At 36.9% G+C, this 27014-nt stretch overlaps 1 protein-coding gene across 2 annotated transcripts in view; it reads left to right on the plus strand.

The window, feature by feature from the left end:
- The window catches only part of LOC122797152, a 457322-nt gene that overhangs the window by 273801 nt on the left and 156507 nt on the right, over positions 1 to 27014 (plus strand). For both annotated transcript variants that reach the window (XM_044065959.1, XM_044065960.1), the window contains exon 4: positions 16098 to 16226. In XM_044065959.1, coding sequence (XP_043921894.1) covers positions 16098 to 16226 — 129 coding nt within the window. The remainder of the gene's footprint in view (positions 1 to 16097; positions 16227 to 27014) is intronic.

A 27014-nucleotide genomic window follows, 5' to 3' on the forward strand; every position in this document is an offset into this window, starting at 1 on the left:
ATGGAGAAATATTAACTTTGGTTCTAATAGAGCGGCTGGGAGCATGGGAATTAAGAATAGCAAGGAATTTGGTGTTAAAGCATGCTACTGCTTCATCTAGGGGGAGACTTTTTAGTACTGACCAGTTGCATGCCTTAAGTTCATTTTGAAACTTGGTGAGAATAAAATTCTTGTTGTTTCTTAATGTTCTGTAGGTGGGTTGGTAGGAGCAGTCTACTTTGAACTTGATTACATAGGTGAGACAGGGTGTAATGATTCTAATGAAAATCCTGCATTAATATTTGACATTGTCTGTGGATTCCATCGTAGGCATTGCAGCCTAGCTTTCTAGAATAAACACATATGTGTTATTATGCCAGGTTAAATGAGTGATGTTAAGACAACCCAAAAAGGGATGTTGTTTAGTAAATGGTAAACTTTCATTTGTTATAATACGTACAAACTGTGGGGCTATTTCTCTGAACATTTCAAATCTCGAAGGTAAAATTGTCTATTTATATAGAGTTATGGAATGCTGTAAAAAAAGCATGGTTTATATACTGGTGAGTGCTGACCACACACCAGTCCATTACGCTGTACGAGTACAGTGTTCAATTTTGTGAGTTTTATTTTGTAAATCTGTATAATTTCCCTCTAACTAGGGTAACCAGTACTGAAACGGATAAAATGGTGGTATCTATGCAGACTGTTTGCTGCTCATGGATTTCAATCCAATTGGTACTCGGGGACCAATTTTTTAAACATGGTCCTCCACACATATTCATTGCTGGACATTAATTTCATTTGCACTGAATTTTTCTGCATTTGTACATACAAAGACTGCATAGTACATTTAATCCAGTCTCTGAATTTAGTAACATTAACATCAAACCCTAACCTGCTAATCAAAGAATCATTAAAGCATTGCAAAAACTCATTTTGAAAATTCATATGTCTCTTTTGTAATGTCCATATAATAGGTAATCATTGCGTCTGTAAATGTACAATTTGTGAGATATCTTGACCTGTCAGTTTTAACCTGTTTGCCAATAGTTCTGTGTCAATTGAGTTTAATGCACCTAAACCTGTACCCATACCCCCTAAAAGAGTACCATACCATGCTTTTTGTCTCCTACAACCAGCAGAGTCATGAGGGAATGAGATATTAAAGTGTATTACTGTTTTTTGATCATTTTATCCCACTATCATACATGTTGAAGGTACCCTTATTACTTGATCAAATTTGGCTGTGGGATTATTAAAAGTTCTGATAATAAAAAGACAAGGTTGTCTTCCAATAATTACTGAATCATTTATACAAATCAATATATTCTTGTCTTGTAGCTCTATTTTAGACCCTGTTGCAGTACTGTTTACACAGTCAGTGTAAAATTGAAAGTGTGTCATTTTTTCCTTGTAGTATGCAGCATTTTATAGCAGTATTGTTTTCTAAGGATACATTTGCTTTACCCAGTAAAAGTTGGGTATATATCTGTATTCTAGCTGTCCTCCAGACTGCAACACTCTGATATAGGGAAAGGTTTCCAATGTGACAGTCTTGTCCCCTTGGACAAGAGAAATTACCTTGAGTTCTAGCTGTAGAGCCATTTACCCAGTACAGCTTTATATTAGTGGTATTACTTTTAAATACCTTTTCTGTTGGAGTCTCTGCTATTCCTGGTGCTATTATACAATTACAAAAAATTGTAAAAAAAAAAAAACAAAATAGATATTGGTTTAACTAACACGTTTAAATTTAGAAAAAATGTACAAAATTATTTACATTTGCTGTTGTCTGCCTTTTGCTCTTGTGCATTTTAAACAGGTGCACTTTAGGTGAAAAGGAAATACATGCATGTCATTCTTGTGACTTCATGTCTTGAGAGCTTTTAACTGCTCTCATTTGATTTTGGTGCACTAGAACTGTTTTGTTAACTATCTGACAGATTATCTGGAACACTAATTTAAAATGGTCAGCTTGCTTTATTATTTTATTTGAAATGGTGATTTTGAAATTATTTAACAGCTTAGCTGTGAAAGGCTGTCTCTGTGTGTATGTCATACGAATGGAAGTAATACACCCTACTTTACTGTTTAATTTATAAGCATTTTGATTTAACTGACTGAAAGGTTTAAAACATTTGGGAATAAAAATCCAAAAGCATTTAAGTAAGGCATTTGTCCATACATCAGATCCTGCTGTGTATGGTATTCATTTTTTAAATGTAAGCATGGTGTAAAATATCACAGCGGAGTGACCAGGCGGGAAACGCACCAAAATCTCTGAATCCTTCACATATAAAAAATATATATTTATTTAAAAAACAAACTGTAAGCGCTTTCTCAGTCAAGCTTCATCAGACCTTACTAACACCAGAAAAAACACTCCATTTATAAGCATTTGTATTTCAAGCATCCAATTACAAAAGTACATCAATTAAATAAATAATTGAAGTAATTGAATATTTAAAAAGAAACTCTACAAAAAACATCACAAATAATCACAATGAATATTAATAATAATGAAAACATAACACATACTACTCTATAAAAATATATATATGTCAGTAGGTGCATTAAAAAGGTATCAAAATAAGATAAAATAAAATGATATACTAGGGCATAATATAGTATGACATTTTTCATTTCTGAAGTCTTCTTTTCTTAAGGAGGGACCTAATAGAAGCCCTCTCAATTAGACCACTTCCCCATGTCTGCCCTAAGCATAATGATCCACTTTGTCTCCCTATGTTCTGTATGAGTAATAATATCACCCTCCCTAACACTGGGGGTAATAATCTCTACAACCCTAAAATTAAATGTATGTGCTTCACCAACCTGTTTTATATGCTTAGATAGTACATTATGTTCCGATTTCTTCTTAATGTGATACATGTTCTCTTATCCTATCACATAGGACCCTATTAGTCTTTCCTACGTAAAATGAATTACAAACTACGCACTCTGCTAAATAAACCACATATAAGCTCTTTTTTATTTTCTTTCAAGGTAAACTTGGGGAGTTGTTTCTGTCTCCAGTTGTCCTTGCACCTGTGTTAGTCAAGCATTAGGGAGTTCTCCTTACCTGTAGTTCTCCTTGAAGCTGTATTCAGTCACAGAACATTTTGTATCGCACACAGTAGGCTGCCAAAGCATGTGTAACAACTGCTTTACTATATTCTTTTTATTTTTCTACTTATTTTCAGCTAAGCAAAGTTTAACCCTTTAATATGTATATACTAACAAACAGAACTGTACATGCACTATTGTAAGTATTAAAATGTATGTATTTTACTATATATATTCTAACAAACAGAAGTGTGCTTGCACTATTGTAAGTGCTCAAATGTATATATTTCTAACACATCTGTTTTGTAATGCAATGTTAGATTGCTATGTAACACAGCAGCAAGCATAGCACTCATTTTTACATTAAGTTGATTGACAGTATTATGTGCAGATAGTATTCCTGCTCCAGAAATTACATAGTGTGAGAAAGTCCGCTGCTTGCTGTAAATCATGATGATGAATCCCAGTATTTCATGCATTGCGATTTTTATCTTTAGGCAAAGCATGTCGTGTAGCTGGAAAAAATTTTATCAATGTTACAAGTCCATGAACAATTGGCTGGCAGCCAGGGATATGATAATTGCCATAAAACAGTCTTTAAAGATAATCATGCCCTTTACTGCAGGTCCACTGTACATTGTTCCAGTATGTCCAACTTTTACAATTCCATTTTTAGCATAACAAGTATAACCTTTGACAACTACTGAAAAGTTTAAGTGCAGCAATTTTACTAAATGTGGTAACATTAGGTCAAGAAGATTCAATGTCTCTATGTAGCACAATTTCTGAAAATACTGTCCCAATTTCAACTTTTGGTAGCAGGGTCTGGAAACGGCTCACAAGCAGTTGTCATAAGTAAGAAGTTGAACAGTACTTACAGTTTCAGCAGAGATCTGGAAATACAGGAGTACAAGAAGAAGAAGAATAAATGCAATCATTTCAGCAACAATCATATGAATATGAAGTTGAAATGGGTTAAGAAATGAGTCTGTTTTGTGATCAAAAACTCGCTGTTGTCTTCCAAACAGGTTCCAAACGGAATGTTGTAACATGTCCCCCATGAACAGCGCTTGGTCACTTGATTCAGGGAAAATGTCCTCCTTAATTGTCCGTTCCATTCTCAGTCCCTCCCATTTGTTGTCTGATACGGGTGGAAACAGATTTGTTGTTTACAGCTGGTGGGGTTGTAGGGAATATGTTGATGTTCTCATTTAGCAGGACAGTTCTGATATTGGAGGCATGAATCCAGGTAGTAAATCTCTCAAGGTGAACTGCTGTGAGCAAAACCAAGAAGTATGTCTGGAAAATAATGTGGCATATACAAAATAATGTGGTGTACAGCTTTTGGATAGATGTGCTGAAGATATCTGGAAATAAGAGTGCAAAACAGAAGTACCATGCTTTAAATGTTTATCAGCTACCTGCAGATCAGGATTTGCTGGAATGGAGGTTGCTGGCATTCTCATAGGATGACCCATGAGGATTTCACGAGGGGAAAACTTTCTAAGTACACATGTTGCACTCCTAATGGTAAATAAGACTAAAAGTAATGCATTTAAACCTTGTGTCAGCAGTAAATTTAGCTAGCTTAATTTTTATTGTCTAATTTATTTTCTTTACCATTCCTGAAGCTTGGGATATATGCTGGTAGTAGTACTGAACATTAGTAATCAAAATGTTTATAGATCTGTTGAACAACAATTATAATTCTGTTTTTAAAGAAAATGACTAGATTCCTGTAGATGACATTAACTTCATGCGATCAATACAGTGAAGCACAACAACATGTCAATAAATAGAAGTATTTTACTGTATTAACTCTGATTAGTTGACGACAGTGGTCTGTCTGATATCATTAATTCTGTTCTGAAACCTCTTATCAGACTGAAGGCAGTATGGTACAGCAAAATATAAGTATAAACTTATAGAGAATTTCTTAGAAACAGTAATTGCATTGTTTTTGACACATGGGTATGCTTTAACCCATACAGATAAAAAAAAAAAAAAAAAAGGTGCGTTAATACCAAAACATATTTAAACCTAGCACGTACAAGTAACTTTACAAAATCTATCTTCACACAACAAAAAGGTCCCCAAGGTTTCTTGATATACTGTGTAGGGACATGTGTAGTTTTAGAAATATTACATATTACAAAATATAATGGGTGCTTACTAGTACTGAATAACTTCGGAAGTGTAAGGAGCGTACCAATCAGTTAGAAGCTGTTTCAAGGGTTCTACTTCATTTGGTCAACTTACCGTAATGTCGAATATCAAAATGTCGAGACCATAATGTGAAAAACTCAGAACATTGAAAAGCTATAACATTGACATCCCAAATCACAGAATTTCTCAAAGCATATGTTATGATGCAATACCTCCAACTTAAAGATTACCACACATAAACACATACTCCAGTAAACAATTCTGCAGGCAAGCCCCCCTGCACCCCCACAACCTGACACCCCCAGCAACTTAAATATACCAACTCGAAGATCGCACTACAGTGGAGGAAAGGTACATATAATATATCCAAGCAATTATTGAAATATGCACCTGTCCCTTCAGAAAGCACACATAAACTACCAACACAAATACATCCACTACTAGTTACTTTTCCCAGAATCAAAAAGCACACTCACACAATCTCCTTTCTAAAAATAAATCATACTAGAAGTAAATAAATCTTACTAACCCTTTTCTTCAAAACTTGTACTATAAACCCTGACAAATTCTATTCACCTTAAAACGTAATGTCCACACTTCTCTTTACCACAATTCACAACTTTTTAAAGCAATACCGCAGTATTCATACCCAACAGACAAGACATGTTACCATTTTTGATGTTTTGGGAGTCGATTTTTATAACTTTTTGGTGTTCTAAGTTTTTGATGTTCTAGTCTCGACATTTTGATATCAATGTTATGGTGATCAGTCTTTCAACTTTTCCTGGTTAGGGTCCGTCACAGCAGAACTCTGGTCCGCTAATGATTGGCAGTGGATTTCTACAGTGCCGAATTGCCAGCCTGATGCCCAACCTTCAAAGAAGGCACACCCATTCAAGCATGCACTTACCTGCATGTCTTTAAACGTCACTCGACCGGGAGAGGACATGCAGACTCCACACACATGGCGGTCAAGCCAAGAATTGAATGGGAGAACTTCTTGCTGTGAGGCGACAACGCTAACCGCTGCACCACCACGGCCTATATTCAACATTATGGTAAGTTGACCAAATGAAGTAGAACCATTTCAAGACTGTGTTTTTCCCATATAGAAAGGCAAATGATAAATCCATGCCAATTGAGGTAGAAAGTGGTAAGTGCAGGGAGTGACAGAATCTATCACTGGTCCTCCTTACCCTTCTGGAACTGTATATAACTGGATATATCACATATTATAAATTTTATGTATTTTATTTTATCTATTAAGTTAATGCGGTGGTGGTGCTGCGGTAGCGTTGTCGCCTCACAGTAAGATGTTGTCCCGTTCGATTCTCAGTTAGAGCGTCTTCTGTGTAGAGACATGCGTGAATGGGCGTACCTTCGTTGAAGGTTGTGCGTCAGAGCTGGCAACTCGGCACGTAAAAAAAAAATCTACTGCCAATCATTAGCGGAGTGGAGTTCCGCTGTGGCGACCCCTAACCGGGAAAAGTGTTTAGGGGTTACATAAAGATGAGGTAACATGACATATTGTATGTCATGACAAACCATAATGTCAAGTCAAAATGTTTTTATATGCAATATTCTAAAGTTTGTCATATTATGTATTTTTTAGGTCTTGTACCTTTAAATTTATACTGTTTTAATTGATTTTTGAACTTAATTGGTCTTAATTGATTGCAGTATATTTTAAATGTATTGTGTTGTGTTGAGTTGTCTGAAGAAGTTGAGGTATGTGCCTCAATGAAAGCGCTTACAATTAAAGTGTGGCGTGTCAACAGCCAGCTTGCCTTTTTTGTGGTAAGTCCAGGGAGTGACAGTATCTATCACGGGTCCTCCTTACCCTTCTGGAACTGTAAACTTGATTCTAAAAAATAGAAATTCTTTGCACAGAAATAAGTACATTATTAATTCAAAAGTATACAAAAGGGAAAACTGAATAGGATTTAATGGAATAGCCTTTTTTTGTTGCACACTGTCAGAAAATGTCAGTACAGTATGTGTTGTACTTAACCACAGCAATACAGGAAGGGTAGGAGCAAGGAGTCAGATAAATAGTAACAGATTGATTTTTAGCTAGTTTACAGGCTTTAGTAATACTGTAGCTACTAATTCAGCAATTTGAGCTGAAATTTGCCCATGTAACTGTCCAGTTAGTAAAATCTTATTTTCAGTGCAGACAGAAAAAAATGTTGCTACAAGTAGTCCATTTTTTTCCTGATGCATATTCCATTAACAAATAAAATCAGGTCAGAATTCTGTAATTTAATGTCTTGTAGGTTCAGTCTAGGATGAAGCAAATAGTTACTAATTAAAAGGCAGTTGTGCAGTTTTTCCTCATTCTCATCTGCAGTACGAAATCTGCAAAGAAATGTTATATATTTAAACAGTCTGGAAGCAGAAAGATACCGAGTTTTAATGATTGACAGTAAGGCATGCATGGAATGTGGAACTGCAACAGATTGAGTTCCGTTGCCATGAGAACCAGCTTAGCAATTATAACTACAGCTCTGATGCATGAGGAAAGGGTGGCCTCCACTAGATTCAACTTTGTGCTATAATACACCAAGGCCTGAATCCTTTATTATGCCTTTGGGCTAGCAGTCTTAAAGCTACTTTAACAGTACAAAAATGCAGAGGTCAGAGAAAGCCATCCTTAGTTTTTTTTTTTTTTTTTTTTTCACCCAAACCTGCCAAAACAGGATAGGGATCCCTTTTTACTGGTCTGTACTGCCTTTAACCTCTCTTACCTGTTGCAACATTTTTGTATTAGCATCCTGTAATCCCCTTAATGCTGACTCCTTTTTCCTTTTGAGCACTTCTGTATCCCAAGATAAAATACTGCTGTTTGTTCCCACTTAGTTTTTCTTTTCTTTAAAAAATACATTTCAGTTTCATTAATTTATCCTTATCATAAGTGTTGTGTTGCAGCACCTACCACTTTTACTTTTTACTTATCATAAGTGCCATTAAATGGTTACACCCCCACCAGAGCAATTCTTAATAAGTTAAAACCACTCAAATACTTACAACTTTCCTTACCATAATTATGATACATACTATATGCAGGTGTTCCCTTTTCGGGGATTTGATCCTGCTTATTTATCTTTGTTCTAATCTCTCTGTGTGCAGTCATACGCTACACAAACACATCAGTCACACACAAAGCAACACTAACAACAGTAATACCATATATGGAAAAAAACAGGTTTTGTCAAAGGCATTTTCCCATCTCTAGCTTAATATGTTTGTATACCCTGAATAGTAAAGTATCCGATCTCTGACCATTTCATACAAAACAGTGTGGAATTCACGGAAGAACTTTCTGTGCTGGGCCGTTAAATTCCACATGGCAAAGGTTCTATTATATCATTTTTTAATAATTCTAATAAAGCTTTAGTTACTTTTGGATAGTTTGAAATCCATTGTTGCCAAAGAAAAAGATCTAAGCCGTTTTATAATAGTGGGTCGAGGTACAGTTTGTATAGCTGTAATATGAGATGGTAAAATGCGTCATGCATTTTGTGATATTAAATGTCTTAAATACTGAACTTGTGGTTGCCAAAGCTGATTGTTTTTCCATTAACTTTAAAGCCTATTAGCTAAGGTGGAAAGTATAAAAATTAGTGTCTGACAAGCAGTCAAAGAATTAGAAGCTAAAAGTAAAGGATCTACATACTCTATAGGTACAGACCCACAGGGAAATTGCATGTTATCTGACTGTCTTGTATTTCTCTATTAAATAAAGCAGAAGACTCTGCGTAACTCTGTGGTACGCATGTCTAAATATGTTGCTGCCCTCTATAGGTGAAAGTGAACAAGTACTGGCTGGCTGGATGAATGGGAATAGAGAAGTCTGAGGAAATATATAACCGAAAAGGTAGTGGTGGAAAGTGATATAGGTTCATAGGTTCATACTAGGCTATCTGCCCAAGGGCATTTATAAGCCTATCCCAGAGTTTTGTGGCTTTCGCCACCCCTTTAGTTTGAAGGATACTATGCCCATTATTTTGCTGTGCCTCTGTCAAGCAGTGACACTGAGATAATCCCTGGGGTATATCTGCGATCTCCCATCCATTGGTCAAGATTTCTCTTGAACAAAGCCAGCGAGGTGCTCTGCCTCACATGTACCGGGATTTTGTTCCACAGCATAGGGAGTCTCTGGGTGATGAATCTGTCCCTCTAGCACGTCCTATTAATAACTGTGTCAAGGTTTAAGTCTCCCGCCCTTGTACTTCTGAGGGATCTAGATTTTTTGAGGTGAAGCATGTTCATCAATTCTGGGTTGGACATGGCCTTGTATGTCAGGCACAGGTCACCTCTGAGCAGGCGGTGGCGACTGAATAGAGCTGGAGTTCCTTCAGTCGGGCAGCATAAGACATATTTTTGAGACCCTTTATCCTTTTGGTGAGGAACTTTTGGGGCCTTTCCAGTTGCTGCAGGTGTCGTGTCAGATACATTCCGAATGGGGCATTGTACTCAATCATTGGTCTGATGAGTGATGAGTACAGGGGGACGATGACCTCCCTTGATCTGGATGTGAATCCCTTCATGATCAGGTGGGCAATGAAGAAGGTCTACCTAACTACTTTGGCAACGTGAGTGTCAAACGAAAGGTTACTGTCAACCTGGGTCCCCAGATCCCTGATAACCTCTTCTGTGCTTAGTGGATTGCCGCCTATATGGTAGCTAGGGGTAACCTTGTTTTTCCCGAAGGGTATGACTATGCATTTTTTGGCGTTTAACTTTAGGCCATGGCTCTGGCACCAGTTATCTGTTTCTATAAGACCCTTCTGAAGGATATCTGTGTCAGATGTGTTCTCAACTATGGCGCCCAGTTTGCAGTCATCTGCAAATGTTGTCAGCCATAACCCTCCTGTGTTTGCTTGTACTTCTGAAAAGTAGATGCCGAACAAGAGTGGGCCCAGGACTGAGCCCTGTGGGACACCACTTGTGACAGGCTTTGAGTCTGACATGGCGCCAGCAACTCTGACCCTGTGGGTTCTGTCACTTAGCCAGTTTGCAACCCATCTTGTGACGTATGGGTTTACATTTAAGCTGATGAGTTTTTCAATGATACCCGAGTGGGGTATTGTGTCGAAAGCCTTTGCCAGGTCAAGGTAGGCTGTGTGGACGGCCTTTCCCTCATCAATGGCCTTGGTGACTGTTTCGAAAAAGTCAACCAAGTTTAAAAGGCATGATCTGCCTTTGACAAAGCCAAACTGAGTCGGATCCAAAGTCTGCAAGTCCCCTATGGCTTTATTTATGAGTTCCATTATGATCCTCTGCATAGCTTTGCAGATCAGGCTTGTCAAGCTGATGGGACGATAATTTCCAGGGTTGGTGGAGGCACCGCCTTTGTGAAGTGGGACCACAGTTGCCGTACGCCACTCCTTGGGCACGTATCCTGAGGTGAGGCTAAGGTTAAACAGCTGCCCTAACTGCGGGTTTAATTCCTCATTGAGTTCGTGGAGCACACAACCGGGGACACCATCTGGTCCCATGGATGCTGTGTTTTTTGCCTTGGAGAGAGCAGTTCTCACCTGAGCATTAGAGATGTTTGGGGGGGGGGGGGCTACAATCCTCTGGTATAGATATCTCACATTTTGGGGGGGAGGGGGGGGGGTTTGCACTGAACCTGTCAGCCAGTATGTTGGCAATGTCTGTAGGTTCAGTAATTTTTACATCATTTTGAACTAATTCTGAGCATATCTGGGAGTTTCCTCCCAGGTTTCTAACATAGCTAAAGAAGGCCTTATGATTGTCTTTTCAGTCTTTAGCGACTTTTCTCTCAAAATTTGCCTTGGATGATTTTATGAGAGATCTTAGTTTTTTACTTATAATGATCAAAGGTGTCTTTCCATTTAAGGATTTTGCTCTATCTTGTAGTAGCTTCCTCCTTTTGTTGTAGAGCTTGTTTATGGCTGGGGTCCACCAGACTGGACGCTTGCCATTGGTAAAAAGAGTCTTTGTTTTGTTTGGGATTGCCTGATCCATGCAGTCCTGTAGGTGCTGGTAGAAGGCATTTGTAAGTGATTCAGCGGCTTGAGTAATGGTTTCCGCAGGCTCGGGGGCCTTAAAAGAGACCACACTAGTCTTTAGAAGTGTGAAGTCGGCTTTTGAGAAGTTCTTCACTGTGGTCTTTTTTATCTCAGGTGGGGGCGGGATGTGGACTTCCAGTGAGATTAGTTTATGGTCTGATCTCACCAGTGAGGGGTATACTTCCGGTGTTGAACATTGTGACCCCATGTTCGTGATGATGAGATCTAGTATGTTTTCTCCTCTTGTGGGGATGGTGACTAGTTGTTCCATGGCATTTGAGTTTATGAACTCTAGGAACCTTTGGGCTAGAGTGTTGGGGCTTGAGTAGTGATCCCAGTCTATATTCGGGTAGTTGAAGTCACCTAGTATGATGGTGTTTGGAGATACATTTATCCCTTCCAGTGTTTTCAGGAAAGCTATGTGAGGTTCCTGAGATTGAGAGGGTGGCCTGTTACATGCTACAAATTGCAGAGCAGTCTTGCCTATGGTTAATTGCACCTGGATGGTCTCCGATGCATCGTGCGTTGCCACCAACCTTGAGGTGTGGGTGTCCTTGATGAATATAGACACCCCCCCCCTCCTTTCTTGGTGTTGTCTGGATTTTGGGGCCAGAACGCATGATGTGAGGTAAAACCTGATAGTGCCGGGGTGCTCTCGGGAGCCTTGAACCAGGTTTCAGTCACAGCACAGACATCGATGTTCTCCATACTGAGAAGGGCCTCAAGTGCGTGCATCTTGAGGTTGAGACATGGAGCTAAGGATGTTAGAAATGTTGGGGACAATAGGGAAAGAAGGTATAGTACTGCATTTACAACTTTAAGGTCTTGCACAAATCTGTAAGTGTCTTTACGTAGTTTATACAGGTAAAATAGGGGTATTATATGGGCTCTTCTTAGGCATTATGATTCTTGCATCAGTAAGGCTGAAATGACCAGTTTTATTCCAGACTCAGCTACAGCAGAGGGGATACTGAGGTATGGCTGGGAAAGAGACATTGGATTTTTAAAGTTATTTGAACAGATAGTGTAGTTTTAATTAACCCTACATCGTTTTTTATGAATTGTCCAGATGTGAGATGATACGGAGTCCAAAAGTTCTAATTCACTATTTTAATTACTGTCAGTATTTTGGAAAAAGTAAAGAGCAATTTTTCCTATAAAGCAAAGCAAATTTCTGCCTAAAAGATTTAAAGGTGTAGAGATACCGACAAGGAAAGCATGTTTTAGTTAAGGATCCTATCTGTATAGGGATATTTTCTGTTTCTTTATATTTTAGAAGGACTTTTGACACTTTCATAGCATGGGTCTAGTGACACCTATATCGATCAAAGATGGGACTTTACTATCATTTACTTTAATATCAAAAAAGGATCTTAAATAGCTGAAATATTTGTTCAAGGCCATCTTATCTACTTTTTTCCAGGCAGGGGGTTGCCAAAGGGCATTTCAGACAGGTGTCTGTTGTTTGTCTTCTGGTGAAGCTTATAACTGAACATGGTCCCTAAGTACTGTGGCATATTTTGCAGGATTTGTTCTTATTGAAGGAAGGGAATCTAAGATAATCTGAAAATTCACTGCTGACTATGGCCGTTGTTGTGGTTGTATCTTTTTGGCATTTCCCGGTTAGGGGTTGCCACAGCGGAACTCCGGTCCGCTAATGATAGGCAGTAGGTTTTTACGTACCGAGTTGCCAGCCCTGACATACAACCTTCAACGAAGGTACTCCCATTCACGCATGTCTCCACACAGAAGAAGCTTTAGCTGAGAATCGAACAGGACAACATGTTACTGTGAGGCGACAGTGCTACCGCAGCACCACCACCACAGATACTGCTGACTATGACCGTACTGTATTTAATCGAGTTTTAGTTTGCTTATTGTGTTTTAAACTTTGTACTATTAATATACGTGTGTGTGTGTGTGTGTGTGTGTGTGTGTGTGTGTGTGTGTGTGTGTGTGTGTGTGTGTGTGTGTATGTGTGTCATGTGTGTGTGTCTGTGTGTGTGTGTGCATGTATGTGTGTGTGTATCTGTGTGTGTCTGTGTTGTGTGTGTGTGTGTGAGTGTATACAGTGTGTGAGTGTATACAGCGTGTGTGTGTATATGTGTGTGTGTGAGTATGTGTGCTTGTGTGTGTGTGTGTGTGCCTCTGTTTGTGTGTGTCTGTGTGTGTGTGTGTGTGTGTGTGTGTGTGTGTGTGCGCGTGTGTTTGTTTGTTTACTTGTCATGCATTACAAAAGTTGTCCAGCAGCTTGCAGGTACTTCATAAACTTTTTCTCTTAATCTCTTTTGTAGATTAGCTAAAATGTCTTTATCAAAGCTTTCCGTAAGGGGAAAAACTAGTTTATCATTATTTTTTGTTAATTTGTTTTACCTTTTTTTTTTTTATATATATCTGCAACTCTCCCTGTTGCAGTGATGGAACATATATTTTGCTGGAGTGCCCTGTTTTGCTTCTTTTATAGCACTAGATTTTACCCCCCCCCTTTTTTTGAGAAATAAGTAGATTTTAGAAAGAATTAGATGTTATTCACTTTCACACATAACCCCTTTTTGTATTTTATTTGTAAAGAGTCCCACTCTTATGCTTCAAGTCATTCACATTGTGCAGAGTTCTTTGTTCTGCAAAACCCACTGTCGTACATCTAAAAACTACGTCTTGTAAAGTGAATTTTTGCAAGGAACCCACTCACATTTCCATTCATACACTACAGGTGCAAAATTTTATTTTCAAAAACCCACTCTCATGTTCAATAATGTATATTTTCTCAAAAATAAATTCCTTCCCACTCTCATTTTGTTTTACCTTTCAGGAGCTTATTCTGTAGTTAAACAAAAATTAGATTAGTTTGTACAACAGAAAGTCTGTCAGAACTAACTTTGGTGCTGCTTTGTGAATTAACATTGCAGAGCAACCAGTAGACCGAAAACTGCCACAGGGACAAGAGTGTTTATCCGGAGTACCAACCCCCAATTTACTAGGAGTAATAGATCCGAGTTATGTCACCATACTGTTAAGGAAATTTAAAAAATTAATTAAATATATAAACAGTCTTGATAGAGTTTCAACATTTATTAGAAATCACAGGTGTGGGAGACAGAACCACAGTCTAATGTCTCCCCGAATAAATATGTCCAGGTAATTTTATAAGAAAATGCAAGTAAAAATAACAAATGTTATCTATAAGTCCACTGCCAGTATCCAATAAAAAGTTGTTTACTACCAAGATCTGTAAATGTAGTTATTCATGTTCCAGCTATGTAGTAGTTTCAGCAAAATACATAAACATGCACAGACCATAATATGTATTTCTGCTCATGTGCAATTTGTTTACTGTTTAAAGGAATATTCTGACATGGTTAAAATTTAGTCATATGCACATACTGACTTCTTTCTCCGACATGCACAGATCATTCCGCTTTCTTATTATTTTCACCACACTACTTACTGATCTCATTGTGCATCTACTATCCCCTGACCGTGGTCAGCCGTACTGCTTTCTCCTACAGCGTCCATCATGTGTGTTTGATTATGTGGCATAGAAATAAAAGAAAATGAAGTTGAACCTGGAGGAGATAGGAAAGACAGTGATAGATGCAAAAAGTAGTTGCACTTCTGTGGAGTCTCATCTAATTTCTCATCTCTGTTTGGATTGAAGCTGAAAGGCATGTGTCTCAACTATCTAGATTTTAGCAAAATGTCCAGGTTTTTGCATCATATTTTGGTCTATTTATCACACAGTTGTGGTTTTCTGGCAAATTATTGACAAATTGAGGATCAAAGTCAGAAAGTAATGATAGGCATTTGAGTTTCAGACTTCAGACCCATCAGAAAATTCATATTAATGCAAAATCTGTTATTCTAATAACTTTCTAAGTTTGTAAGAGCAATATTTAAAAATTGTCCCTGTTTTTCAGCCTTTGTCCCACCATTATTTATGTATTTGCCCAGACTTTTTACTCTAAGAAGTTAAGAGCTATGGTAAAAGGGCATTCAGAAAAATATCGATTTTACATTTTAAAGTAGTGCAGGGGAATTGATTACAGTGGAATGAAATAAGTAAGTTATTGTATAGCAGAAAAGACATGGGGAGTAAAAAGTGAAATCAAGTTTCAAGCTAGAAGCTGAAATGAACTGTTGGAATCAAATGTGCCTCCAGCACGGAATACAAAGTGGGTAGAAAATTGTACAGAGTCTCTGTGTTAGAATTCCAAGGATTCGAAACACTGTCCTCAGAGTTATGGGACTAGAACTCGTTTGTTTGTGTCTTTCGGCTTTTCCCGGTTAGGGGTCGCCAGAGTGGAACTCTGGTCCGGTAATGATTGGCAGTAGATTTTTACGTGCCGAGTTGCTGGCCCTGACGCACATCCTTCAACGAAGGTACGCCCACTCATGCATGTCTCCACACAGAAGACGCTCTAACTGAGAATCAAACAGGACAACGTCTTACTATGAAGCGACAACGTTACCGCAGCACCACCACCACAGTAGAACTCATAATGTTGACAAATAAGTACCAAATCCAAACTTGCGGTACTTGTCTTACTTCATTGTTCTTCCTACTCTGAAGTACAGACTTGGAGTATATACAGGTAGCAGGGGGTGTAGGGCACAGCCCCTGCACATTGAGGGTGCAAGGGGTAAAGCTCCCCCTACAAACACATTAAGTCTGTAACAGCAAGTTTCAGAATTTACTTTTTTGTCTGAATTGCAGTTTGTTTTTCAAAATCTCAGCACTCACAGAATCATGTCTTATACTCCTGCTACAGAACTGTATATAGACCTGGAACAACTGAGAGGTGTCTCAAAATGTGCAACTTTTAGTTTTCTTTTTTTTTTTGACAGCAGCAGGATTCCTGGCCACAGAAAACTCCAAGTCCTCAGTTGTAAAAGAGGAAGAAGCCATAGAATTTCACTCAGAAAGTGGACGTGAGATGCCGCAACAGCATTTTCCTGAACAAGGCACATCAAACAGTAAGAAGTTCCATAAATGTTTTCAGGGGATTACGTGGTAAAAGATCCTTTTTTTGTTTGTTTGTAGATGTGGACTTGAACCTAGCTGCAGATACATGTGCATATTTTGAGTCAGGCGGAGAAGAAGAGGCAAATGGTGGTGGAAAAGGAAATGTTGCACTTGGTGATTTCTAAACGGGTTAAGGAAATGTTGCTTCACAGAGGGGGTGGTAGACAATGTTTGTACTTTGACAGTAGTACACCCTGGCAGTTAGCACAGTGGAATAAAGCTCTGACTTGTTAATGTGCTGCTTCTTTTGTGCCAAAGGTACGTGGTTAGAATCTTTCCTCCTTCATTTGCTTACTGTGTGACCTTAGAAAAGCACTTAACCAGACAGTACTTTGGGGCAATTGGGAGGTTAGGCTAGGTTCCTTAATGGTTTCATAGACTGCATGCCTAGTAACTGTCTATGTATCTGCATGGTAGTTGAAATTGCAGATCTCCTCTATGGTTAAGACAAACTTTTGTCATATGATGTCATATGCTGAACCACTTCCTGATAGCTTTAACACTGGTATCTGCAGTTTGGATGGTGAACTTACAGCATACTAATAAATTGCTTCAGCTGCATCTCTAAGGGAGGGATGATTTTATAGGTTTATTTGTTTAATTTTATTGATTTCCAGATTTGTATAAAATAAAGTCAGTCATAATGAAGTGTGAGAGTGATGCTTACTTCCCCACATTTGCATGATAATTTGCCTTTTATTTTATGTGTTGTAACTGCTTTAAAAGTTGTACTGATGCTTTGCAGTCCTTTGACTGCGTATAGGTAGTATACCTGTCTTCTGTTACATTGTGTACCTGTGTTTGTTTATTAAGCCTTTGACAGTAATAGCAGTCTTTCCTTACCAAGTGCTAGTCTGCTGGAGTGATGACCCTAAGTAGAACAGGTGTGGAAGCTTGTTAACTTGCTTGTTTGGTATGTGGGGAGGAAGGGTGTGAGCAAAGTCTTACAAAGCTGGGCTTTTATACTCAGAAAAAAAAATTGAGATATTTTTTGGGCAAGTGGAAAGGATGGAATAGAAGAAAAGATGCCAGATGATGGTGCAGTGGATGGATGGCACCTGAAAGGCACAAATCTCTAAATAGCCTTACGGAAATGCTCCTTCACAGAGAGGGTGGTAGACAGTATTTTGCATTTGACAGTGAAGCAGTGTAAGTCATTAGATGAGCTTAGTGTTACTTTGAAAAAAGAATCACTCAATGTGGAGGCAAATATGCAGGAACTGTCTTGTGTTCTCGGATGGATTTGATAAACCATGGGTCTTCATCCACTGACTCTTTTGTATCTTCATGTTTTCACTCAGTACTGAATGCTGCGTACTTCTTCCAGATGTCAGATTTTCAGTGACAAGTAATGCAAACAGTCATGTTATGGTTTTTGAATAACTAATATGCTTCATAACAGATACCTTCCTTTTAACCATCAAGTGCCTTGTATAGCTACAACGTGGGTCACATCATTTGGTAAGTGTGCTCAGTGTACTCCTATTAACAGTTAGCCCCTGGTATTCTGTGATAAGTTGGATGTTGTGCTGTTTTGTAGACAATTATCTTTTGTCCTTATTTGGTTAGGGTATCATTATAAAACTGTAGCATGGAACACTGAGGACAGTGTCACAATGTAACTTATTCTTCTACACTACCTTATAACATTGTAGCATGGAATACTGAGGACATTGTTACAATATTACTTATACTTCTACACTACCTTATAACATTGTAGCATGGAACATTGAGGACAATGTTCCTTATTCTTCTACACTACCTTATAACATTGTAGCATGGAACATTGAGGACAATGTTCCTTATTCTTCTACACTACCTTATAACATTGTAGCATGGAATACTGAGGACATTGTTACAATATTACTTATACTTCTACACTACCTTATAACATTGTAGCATGGAACATTGAGGACAATGTTCCTTATTCTTCTACACTACCTTATAACATTGTAGCATGGAACATTGAGGACAATGTTACAATGTTACATATTCTTCTACACTACCTTATAACATTGTAGCATGGAACATTGAGGACAATTTCACAATGTTATTTATTCTTCTACACTACCTTATAACATTATAGCATGGAACATTGAGGACAATGTCACAATGTTATTTATTCTTCTACACTACCTTATAACATTGTAGCATGGAACATTGAGGACAATGTCACAATGTTATTTATTCTTCTACACTACCTTATAACATTAGAGCATGGGATATTGAGGGCAATGTCACAATATTACTTATTCTTCTACACTACCTTATAACATTTTATCATGGAACATTGAGGACAATGTTACAATATTACTTATTCTTCTACACTACCTTATAACATTGTAGTATGGAACATTGAGGACAATGGTACAATATTACTTATTCTTCTACACTACCTTATAACATTGTAGTATGGAACATTGAGGACAGTGTTACATTATTACTTATTCTTCTACACTACCTTATAACATTGTAGCATGGAACATTGAGGGCAATGTTACAATGTTACTTATTCTTCTACACTACCTTATAACATTGTAGCATGGAACATTGAGGACAATGTTACTTATTCTTCTACACTACCTTATAACATTGTAGCATGGAACACTGAGGACAATGTCACAATGTCACTTATTCTTCTACACTATCTTATAACATTGTAGCATGGAACATTTAGGACAATGTTACAATGTTAAATATTCTTCTACACTACCTTATAGCATTGCAGCATGGAACATTCAGGACAGTGTTACAATGTTACTTATTCTACACTACCTTATTACATTGTAGCATGGAACATTGAGGACAATGTTACAATGTTACATATTCTTCTACACTAGCTTATAACATTGCAGCATGGAACATTAAGGACAATGTTACTTATTCTTCTACACTACTTTATAACATTGTAGTATGGAACATTGAGGAGAATGTTACAATGTTACTTTTTCTTCTACGCTACCTTATAACATTGTAGCATGGAACATTGAGGACAATGTTACATATTCTTCTACACTACCTTATAACATTGTAGCATGGAACATTGAGGACAATGTCACGATGTTACTTATTCTTCTACACTACCTTATAACGTAGCATGGAACATTGAGGACAATGTTACATATTCTTCTACACTACCTTATAACATTGTAGCATGGAACATTGAGGGCAATGTTACAATGTTACATATTCTTCTACAGTACCTTATAACATTGTAGCATGGAACGTTGAGGACAATGTCACAATGTTACATATTTTTCTACACTACCTTATAACATTGTAGCATGGAACATTGAGGACAGTGTCACAATGTTACTTATTCTTCTACACTACCTTATAACATTGTGACATTGAGGACAATGTCACAATGTTACTTATTCTTCTACACTACCTTATAACATTGTAGCATGGAACTTTGAGGACAATGTCACAATGGTACTTATTCTTCTATACTAATTTATAACATTGTAGCATGGAACACTAAGGGCAATTTTACAATATTACATATTCTTCTACACTACCTTATAACATTGTAGCATGGAACATTGAGGACAATGTCACAATGTTACTTATTCTTCTGTACTACCTTATAACATTGTAGCATGGAACACTGAGGACAATTTTACAATGTTATTTATTCTTCTACACTACCTTATATCATTGTAGCATGGAACATTGAGGACAATGTTACTTATTCTTCTACACTACCTTATAACATTGTAGGAAGAAACATTGAAGACAATGTTACTTATTCTTCTACACTACCTTATAACATTGTAGCATGGAACATTGAGGACAATGTCACAATGTTACTTGTTCTTCTATACTACCTTATAACATTGTAGCATGGAACACTGAGGACAATTTTACAATGTTACTTATTCTTCTACACTACCTTATATCATTGTAGCATGGAACATTGAGGACAATGTTACTTATTCTTCTACACTACCTTATAACATTGTAGCATGGAACATTGAGGACAATGTGACAATGTTACTTATTCTTCTACACTACCTTATAACATTGTAGCATGGAACATTGAGGACAATGTTACAATGTTATATATTCTTCTACACTACCTTATAACATTGTAGCATGGAACATTGAGGACAATGTCACAATGTTACTTATTCTTCTACACTACCTTATAACATTGTAGCATGGAACATTGAGGACAATGTTGCAATGTTACATATTCTTCTACACTACCTTATAACATTGCAGCATGGAACATTAAGGACAATGTTACTTATTCTTCTACACTACCTTATAACATTGTAGCATGGAACATTGAGGACAATGTCACAATGTTACATATTTTTCTACACTACCTTATAACATTGTAGCATGGAACATTGAGAACAGTGTCACAATGTTACTTATTCTTCTACACTACCTTTTAACATTGTGACATTGAGGACAATGTCACAATGTTACTTATTCTTCTACACTACCTTATAACATTGTAGCATGGAACTTTGAGGACAATGTCACAATGGTACTTATTCTTCTATACTAATTTATAACATTGTAGCATGGAACACTAAGGGCAATTTTACAATATTACTAATTCTTCTACACTACCTTATAACATTGTAGCATGGAACATTGAGGACAATGTCACAATGTTACTTATTCTTCTGTACTACCTTATAACATTGTAGCATGGAACACTGAGGACAATTTTACAATGTTACTTATTCTTCTACACTACCTTATATCATTGTAGCATGGAACATTGAGGACAATGTTACTTATTCTTCTACACTACCTTATAACATTGTAGGAAGAAACATTGAAGACAATGTTACTTATTCTTCTACACTACCTTGTAACATTGTAGCATGGAACATTGAGGACAATGTCACAATGTTACTTATTCTTCTATACTACCTTATAACATTGTAGTATGGAACACTGAGGACAATTTTACAATGTTACTTATTCTTCTACACTACCTTATAACACTGTAGCATGGAACATTGAGGACAATGTGACAATGTTACTTATTCTTCTACACTACCTTATAACATTGTAGCATGGAACATTGAGGACAATGTTACAATGTTACATATTCCTCTACACTACCTTATAACATTGTAGCATGGAACATTGAGGACAATGTCACAATGTTACTTATTCTTCTACATTACCTTATAACATTGTAGCATGGAACATTGAGGACAATGTTACTTATTCTTCTACACTACCTTATAACATTGTAGCATGGAATATTTAGGACAATGTTACAATGTTACATATTCTTCTACACTACCTTATAGCATTGCAGCATGGAATATTCAGGACAGTGTTACAATGTTACTTATTCTACACTACCTTATAACATTGTAGCATGGAACATTGAGGACAGTGTTACAATGTTACGTATTCTTCTACACTACCTTATAACATTGCAGCATGGAACATTAAGGACAATGTTACTTATTCTTCTGCACTACCTTATAACATTGTAGCATGGAACATTGAGGAAAATGTTACAATGTTACATTTCCTTCTACACTACCTTATAACATTGCAGCATGGAACGTTGAGGACAATGTTACAATGTTACTTTTTTTTCTACGCTACCTTTTAACATTGTAGCATGAAACATTGAGGACAATGTCACAATGTTACTTATTCTTCTATACTACCTTATAACATTGTAGCATGGAACATTGCGGACAATGTTACAGTGTTACTTATTCTTCTACACTACCTTATAACATTGCAGCATGGAACGTTGAGGACAATGTTACAATGTTACTTTTTTTTCTACGCTACCTTATAACATTGTAGCATGAAACATTGAGGACAATGTCACAATGTTACTTATTCTTCTATACTACCTTATAACATTGTAGCATGGAACATTGCGGACAATGTTACAGTGTTACTTATTCTTCTACACTACCTTATAACATTTTATCATGGAACATTGAGGACAATGTTACAATATTACTTATTCTTCTACACTACCTTATAACATTGTAGTATGGAACATTGAGGACAATGTTACAATATTACTTCTTCTTCTACACTACCTTATAACATTGTAGTATGGAACATTGAGGACAGTGTTACATTATTACTTATTCTTCTACACTACCTTATAACATTGTAGCATGGAACATTGAGGGCAATGTTACAATGTTACTTATTCTTCTACACTACCTTATAACATTGTAGCATGGAACATTGAGGACAATGTTACTTATTCTTCTACACTACCTTATAACATTGTAGCATGGAACACTGAGGACAATGTCACAATGTCACTTATTCTTCTACACTATCTTATAACATTGTAGCATGGAACATTTAGGACAATGTTACAATGTTAAATATTCTTTTACACTACCTTATAGCATTGCAGCATGGAACATTCAGGACAGTGTTACAATGTTACTTATTCTACACTACCTTATAACATTGTAGCATGGAACATTGAAGACAATGTTACAATGTTACATATTCTTCTACACTAGCTTATAACATTGCAGCATGGAACATTAAGGACAATGTTACTTATTCTTCTACACTACCTTATAACATTGTAGCATGGAACATTTAGGACAATGTTACAATGTTACATATTCTTCTACACTACCTTATAGCATTGCAGCATGGAACATTCAGGACAGTGTTACAATGTTACTTATTCTACACTACCTTATTACATTGTAGCATGAAACATTGAGGACAATGTTACAATGTTACATATTCTTCTACACTACCTTATAACATTGCAGCATGGAACATTAAGGACAATGTTACTTATTCTTCTACACTACTTTATAACATTGTAGCATGGAACATTGAGGAGAATGTTACAATGTTACTTTTTCTTCTACGCTACCTTATAACATTGTAGCATGGAACATTGAGGACAATGTTACATATTCTTCTACACTACCTTATAACATTGTAGCATGGAACATTGAGGACAATGTCACAATGTTACTTATTCTTCTACACTACCTTATAACGTAGCATGGAACATTGAGGACAATGTTACAATATTACTTATTCTTCTACACTACCTTATAACATTGTAGCATGGAACATTGAGGGCAATGTTACAATGTTACATATTCTTCTACAGTACCTTATAACATTGTAGCATGGAACGTTGAGGACAATGTCACAATGTTACATATTTTTCTACACTACCTTATAACATTGTAGCATGGAACATTGAGGACAGTGTCACAATGTTACTTATTCTTCTACACTACCTTATAACATTGTAGCATGGAACTTTGAGGACAATGTCACAATGGTACTTATTCTTCTATACTAATTTATAACATTGTAGCATGGAACACTAAGGGCAATTTTACAATATTACTTATTCTTCTACACTACCTTATAACATTGTAGCATGGAACATTGAGGACAATGTCACAATGTTACTTATTCTTCTGTACTACCTTATAACATTGTAGCATGGAACACTGAGGACAATTTTACAATGTTACTTATTCTTCTACACTACCTTATATCATTGTAGCATGGAACATTGAGGACAATGTTACTTATTCTTCTACACTACCTTATAACATTGTAGGAAGAAACATTGAAGACAATGTTACTTATTCTTCTACACTACCTTATAACATTGTAGCATGGAACATTGAGGACAATGTCACAATGTTACTTGTTCTTCTATACTACCTTATAACATTGTAGCATGGAACACTGAGGACAATTTTACAATGTTACTTATTCTTCTACACTACCTTATATCATTGTAGCATGGAACATTGAGGACAATGTTACTTATTCTTCTACACTACCTTATAACATTGTAGCATGGAACATTGAGGACAATGTGACAATGTTACTTATTCTTCTACACTACCTTATAACATTGTAGCATGGAACATTGAGGACAATGTGACAATGTTACTTATTCTTCTACACTACCTTATAACATTGTAGCATGGAACATTGAGGACAATGTTGCAATGTTACATATTCTTCTACACTACCTTATAACATTGCAGCATGGAACATTAAGGACAATGTTACTTATTCTTCTACACTACCTTATAACATTGTAGCATGGAACATTGAGGACAATGTCACAATGTTACATATTTTTCTACACTACCTTATAACATTGTAGCATGGAACATTGAGAACAGTGTCACAATGTTACTTATTCTTCTACACTACCTTTTAACATTGTGACATTGAGGACAATGTCACAATGTTACTTATTCTTCTACACTACCTTATAACATTGTAGCATGGAACTTTGAGGACAATGTCACAATGGTACTTATTCTTCTATACTAATTTATAACATTGTAGCATGGAACACTAAGGGCAATTTTACAATATTACTAATTCTTCTACACTACCTAATAACATTGTAGCATGGAACATTGAGGACAATGTCACAATGTTACTTATTCTTCTGTACTACCTTATAACATTGTAGCATGGAACACTGAGGACAATTTTACAATGTTACTTATTCTTCTACACTACCTTATATCATTGTAGCATGGAACATTGAGGACAATGTTACTTATTCTTCTACACTACCTTATAACATTGTAGGAAGAAACATTGAAGACAATGTTACTTATTCTTCTACACTACCTTATAACATTGTAGCATGGAACATTGAGGACAATGTCACAATGTTACTTATTCTTCTATACTACCTTATAACATTGTAGTATGGAACACTGAGGACAATTTTACAATGTTACTTATTCTTCTACACTACCTTATAACATTGTAGCATGGAACATTGAGGACAATGTGACAATGTTACTTATTCTTCTACACTACCTTATAACATTGTAGCATGGAACATTGAGGACAATGTTACAATGTTACATATTCCTCTACACTACCTTATAACATTGTAGCATGGAACATTGAGGACAATGTCACAATGTTACTTATTCTTCTACATTACCTTATAACATTGTAGCATGGAACATTGAGGACAATGTTACTTATTCTTCTACACTACCTTATAACATTGTAGCATGGAATATTTAGGACAATGTTACAATGTTACATATTCTTCTACACTACCTTATAGCATTGCAGCATGGAACATTCAGGACAGTGTTACAATGTTACTTATTCTACACTACCTTATAACATTGTAGCATGGAACATTGAGGACAGTGTTACAATGTTACGTATTCTTCTACACTACCTTATAACATTGCAGCATGGAACATTAAGGACAATGTTACTTATTCTTCTGCACTACCTTATAACATTGTAGCATGGAACATTGAGGAAAATGTTACAATGTTACATTTCCTTCTACACTACCTTATAACATTGCAGCATGGAACGTTGAGGACAATGTTACAATGTTACTTTTTTTTCTACGCTACCTTATAACATTGTAGCATGAAACATTGAGGACAATGTCACAATGTTACTTATTCTTCTATACTACCTTATAACATTGTAGCATGGAACATTGCGGACAATGTTACAGTGTTACTTATTCTTCTACACTACCTTATAACATTGTAGCATGGAACACTGAGGACAGTTTTACAATGTTACATATTCTTCTACACTACCTTATAACATTGTAGCATGGAACACTGAGGACAATGTTACAATGTTACTTATTCTTCTACACTACCTTATAACATTGTAGCATGGAACACTGAAGACAGTGTTTCTTATTCTTCTACACTATATTCATGGAGTAGTTTGTGCATCATTGTGCAGTGAGGAGTATTCAGGTTAACACTGTTTGAGTGAGGGGACTTTTCTTTTTGTTTTATCTTTTTTGAGGCCCATTGTAGCTGATTTCCTTCTCATCCTGTGACGCAGCTTTTGAAAGCATAGATCCAATGTTGTCTTCATGTCTGGCTTCAACATGTTTGTTATTATGTTAACTCAGATCTGACATCACCCTAATCCTTCAGACTTGCAACTTGCAGGCACTTCCTCCTTTACCACAGTCCCCTGCTCCTCAGCCAACTCCTCAGATCAAGCTTGCTGCCATTCCTATAAGCAGCTCAATCTGGCTCTGCTTCTGTGTATCCTTTTTTGGTGTATCATTTTTGTAATAGCTGTGGTATAGAGTTTTCCTGATCTTTGTGCTTAGTATTACCTGGTTACTGTTTATAAGGTAGCGCAGTGTGTTTCTGTACAGAGACAGGTAGGTAGGTAGCGTTGTTAAGGTATGTTTATAGTGTTGTGTGTATTGGGCTTTCCACCTTTTCTTGCATGTAGCTTTCTGACCTTTTTTTGAGTCTTAGTTTTAGAATAATAAAGGCGTGTTGTTTTTTCCACTCATATGGTTATTTGGGATAGACTTCATTATGGATAAAGGTTTTTAAAAATGTGTCACCTGCAGGAGTAAATTACCTTCAGAGGATGCACATAAGTGTGGTATTGTTTGGGAATTACCCATCTGGGCTTTTCATGCTCGATTTATGAGGGATTTGGTCCAGGGCAATCAATGAATGAGGGGCCAAGTTGGTCCTTAAGGGACTTCCTTCTGCTAGCTCTGCATGTTCTTCTACTTCCTCAGCCCGAAACTTGTGTCCGACAGGCATTACTTGCTGGACTCGATATCCAAGGGGGATCGGAAAAGGTCTTCCTTGGTTTCTGACTCGGGTCCATCTTCTTTAGGATCACCAGACCTGAAGATCCCATGACTTTAAAGTGCCCAGGTTGCCTCAGCCCTGGCATCCAGTCCAACCTCTCAGAGCCGATTGCCCTCTGTGCCGACT

Source organism: Protopterus annectens, chromosome 3.part0, assembly GCF_019279795.1.
Source record: "Protopterus annectens isolate FY-2018-M chromosome 3.part0, PAN1.0, whole genome shotgun sequence".
NCBI classification, from domain to species: Eukaryota; Metazoa; Chordata; order Ceratodontiformes; family Protopteridae; genus Protopterus; species Protopterus annectens.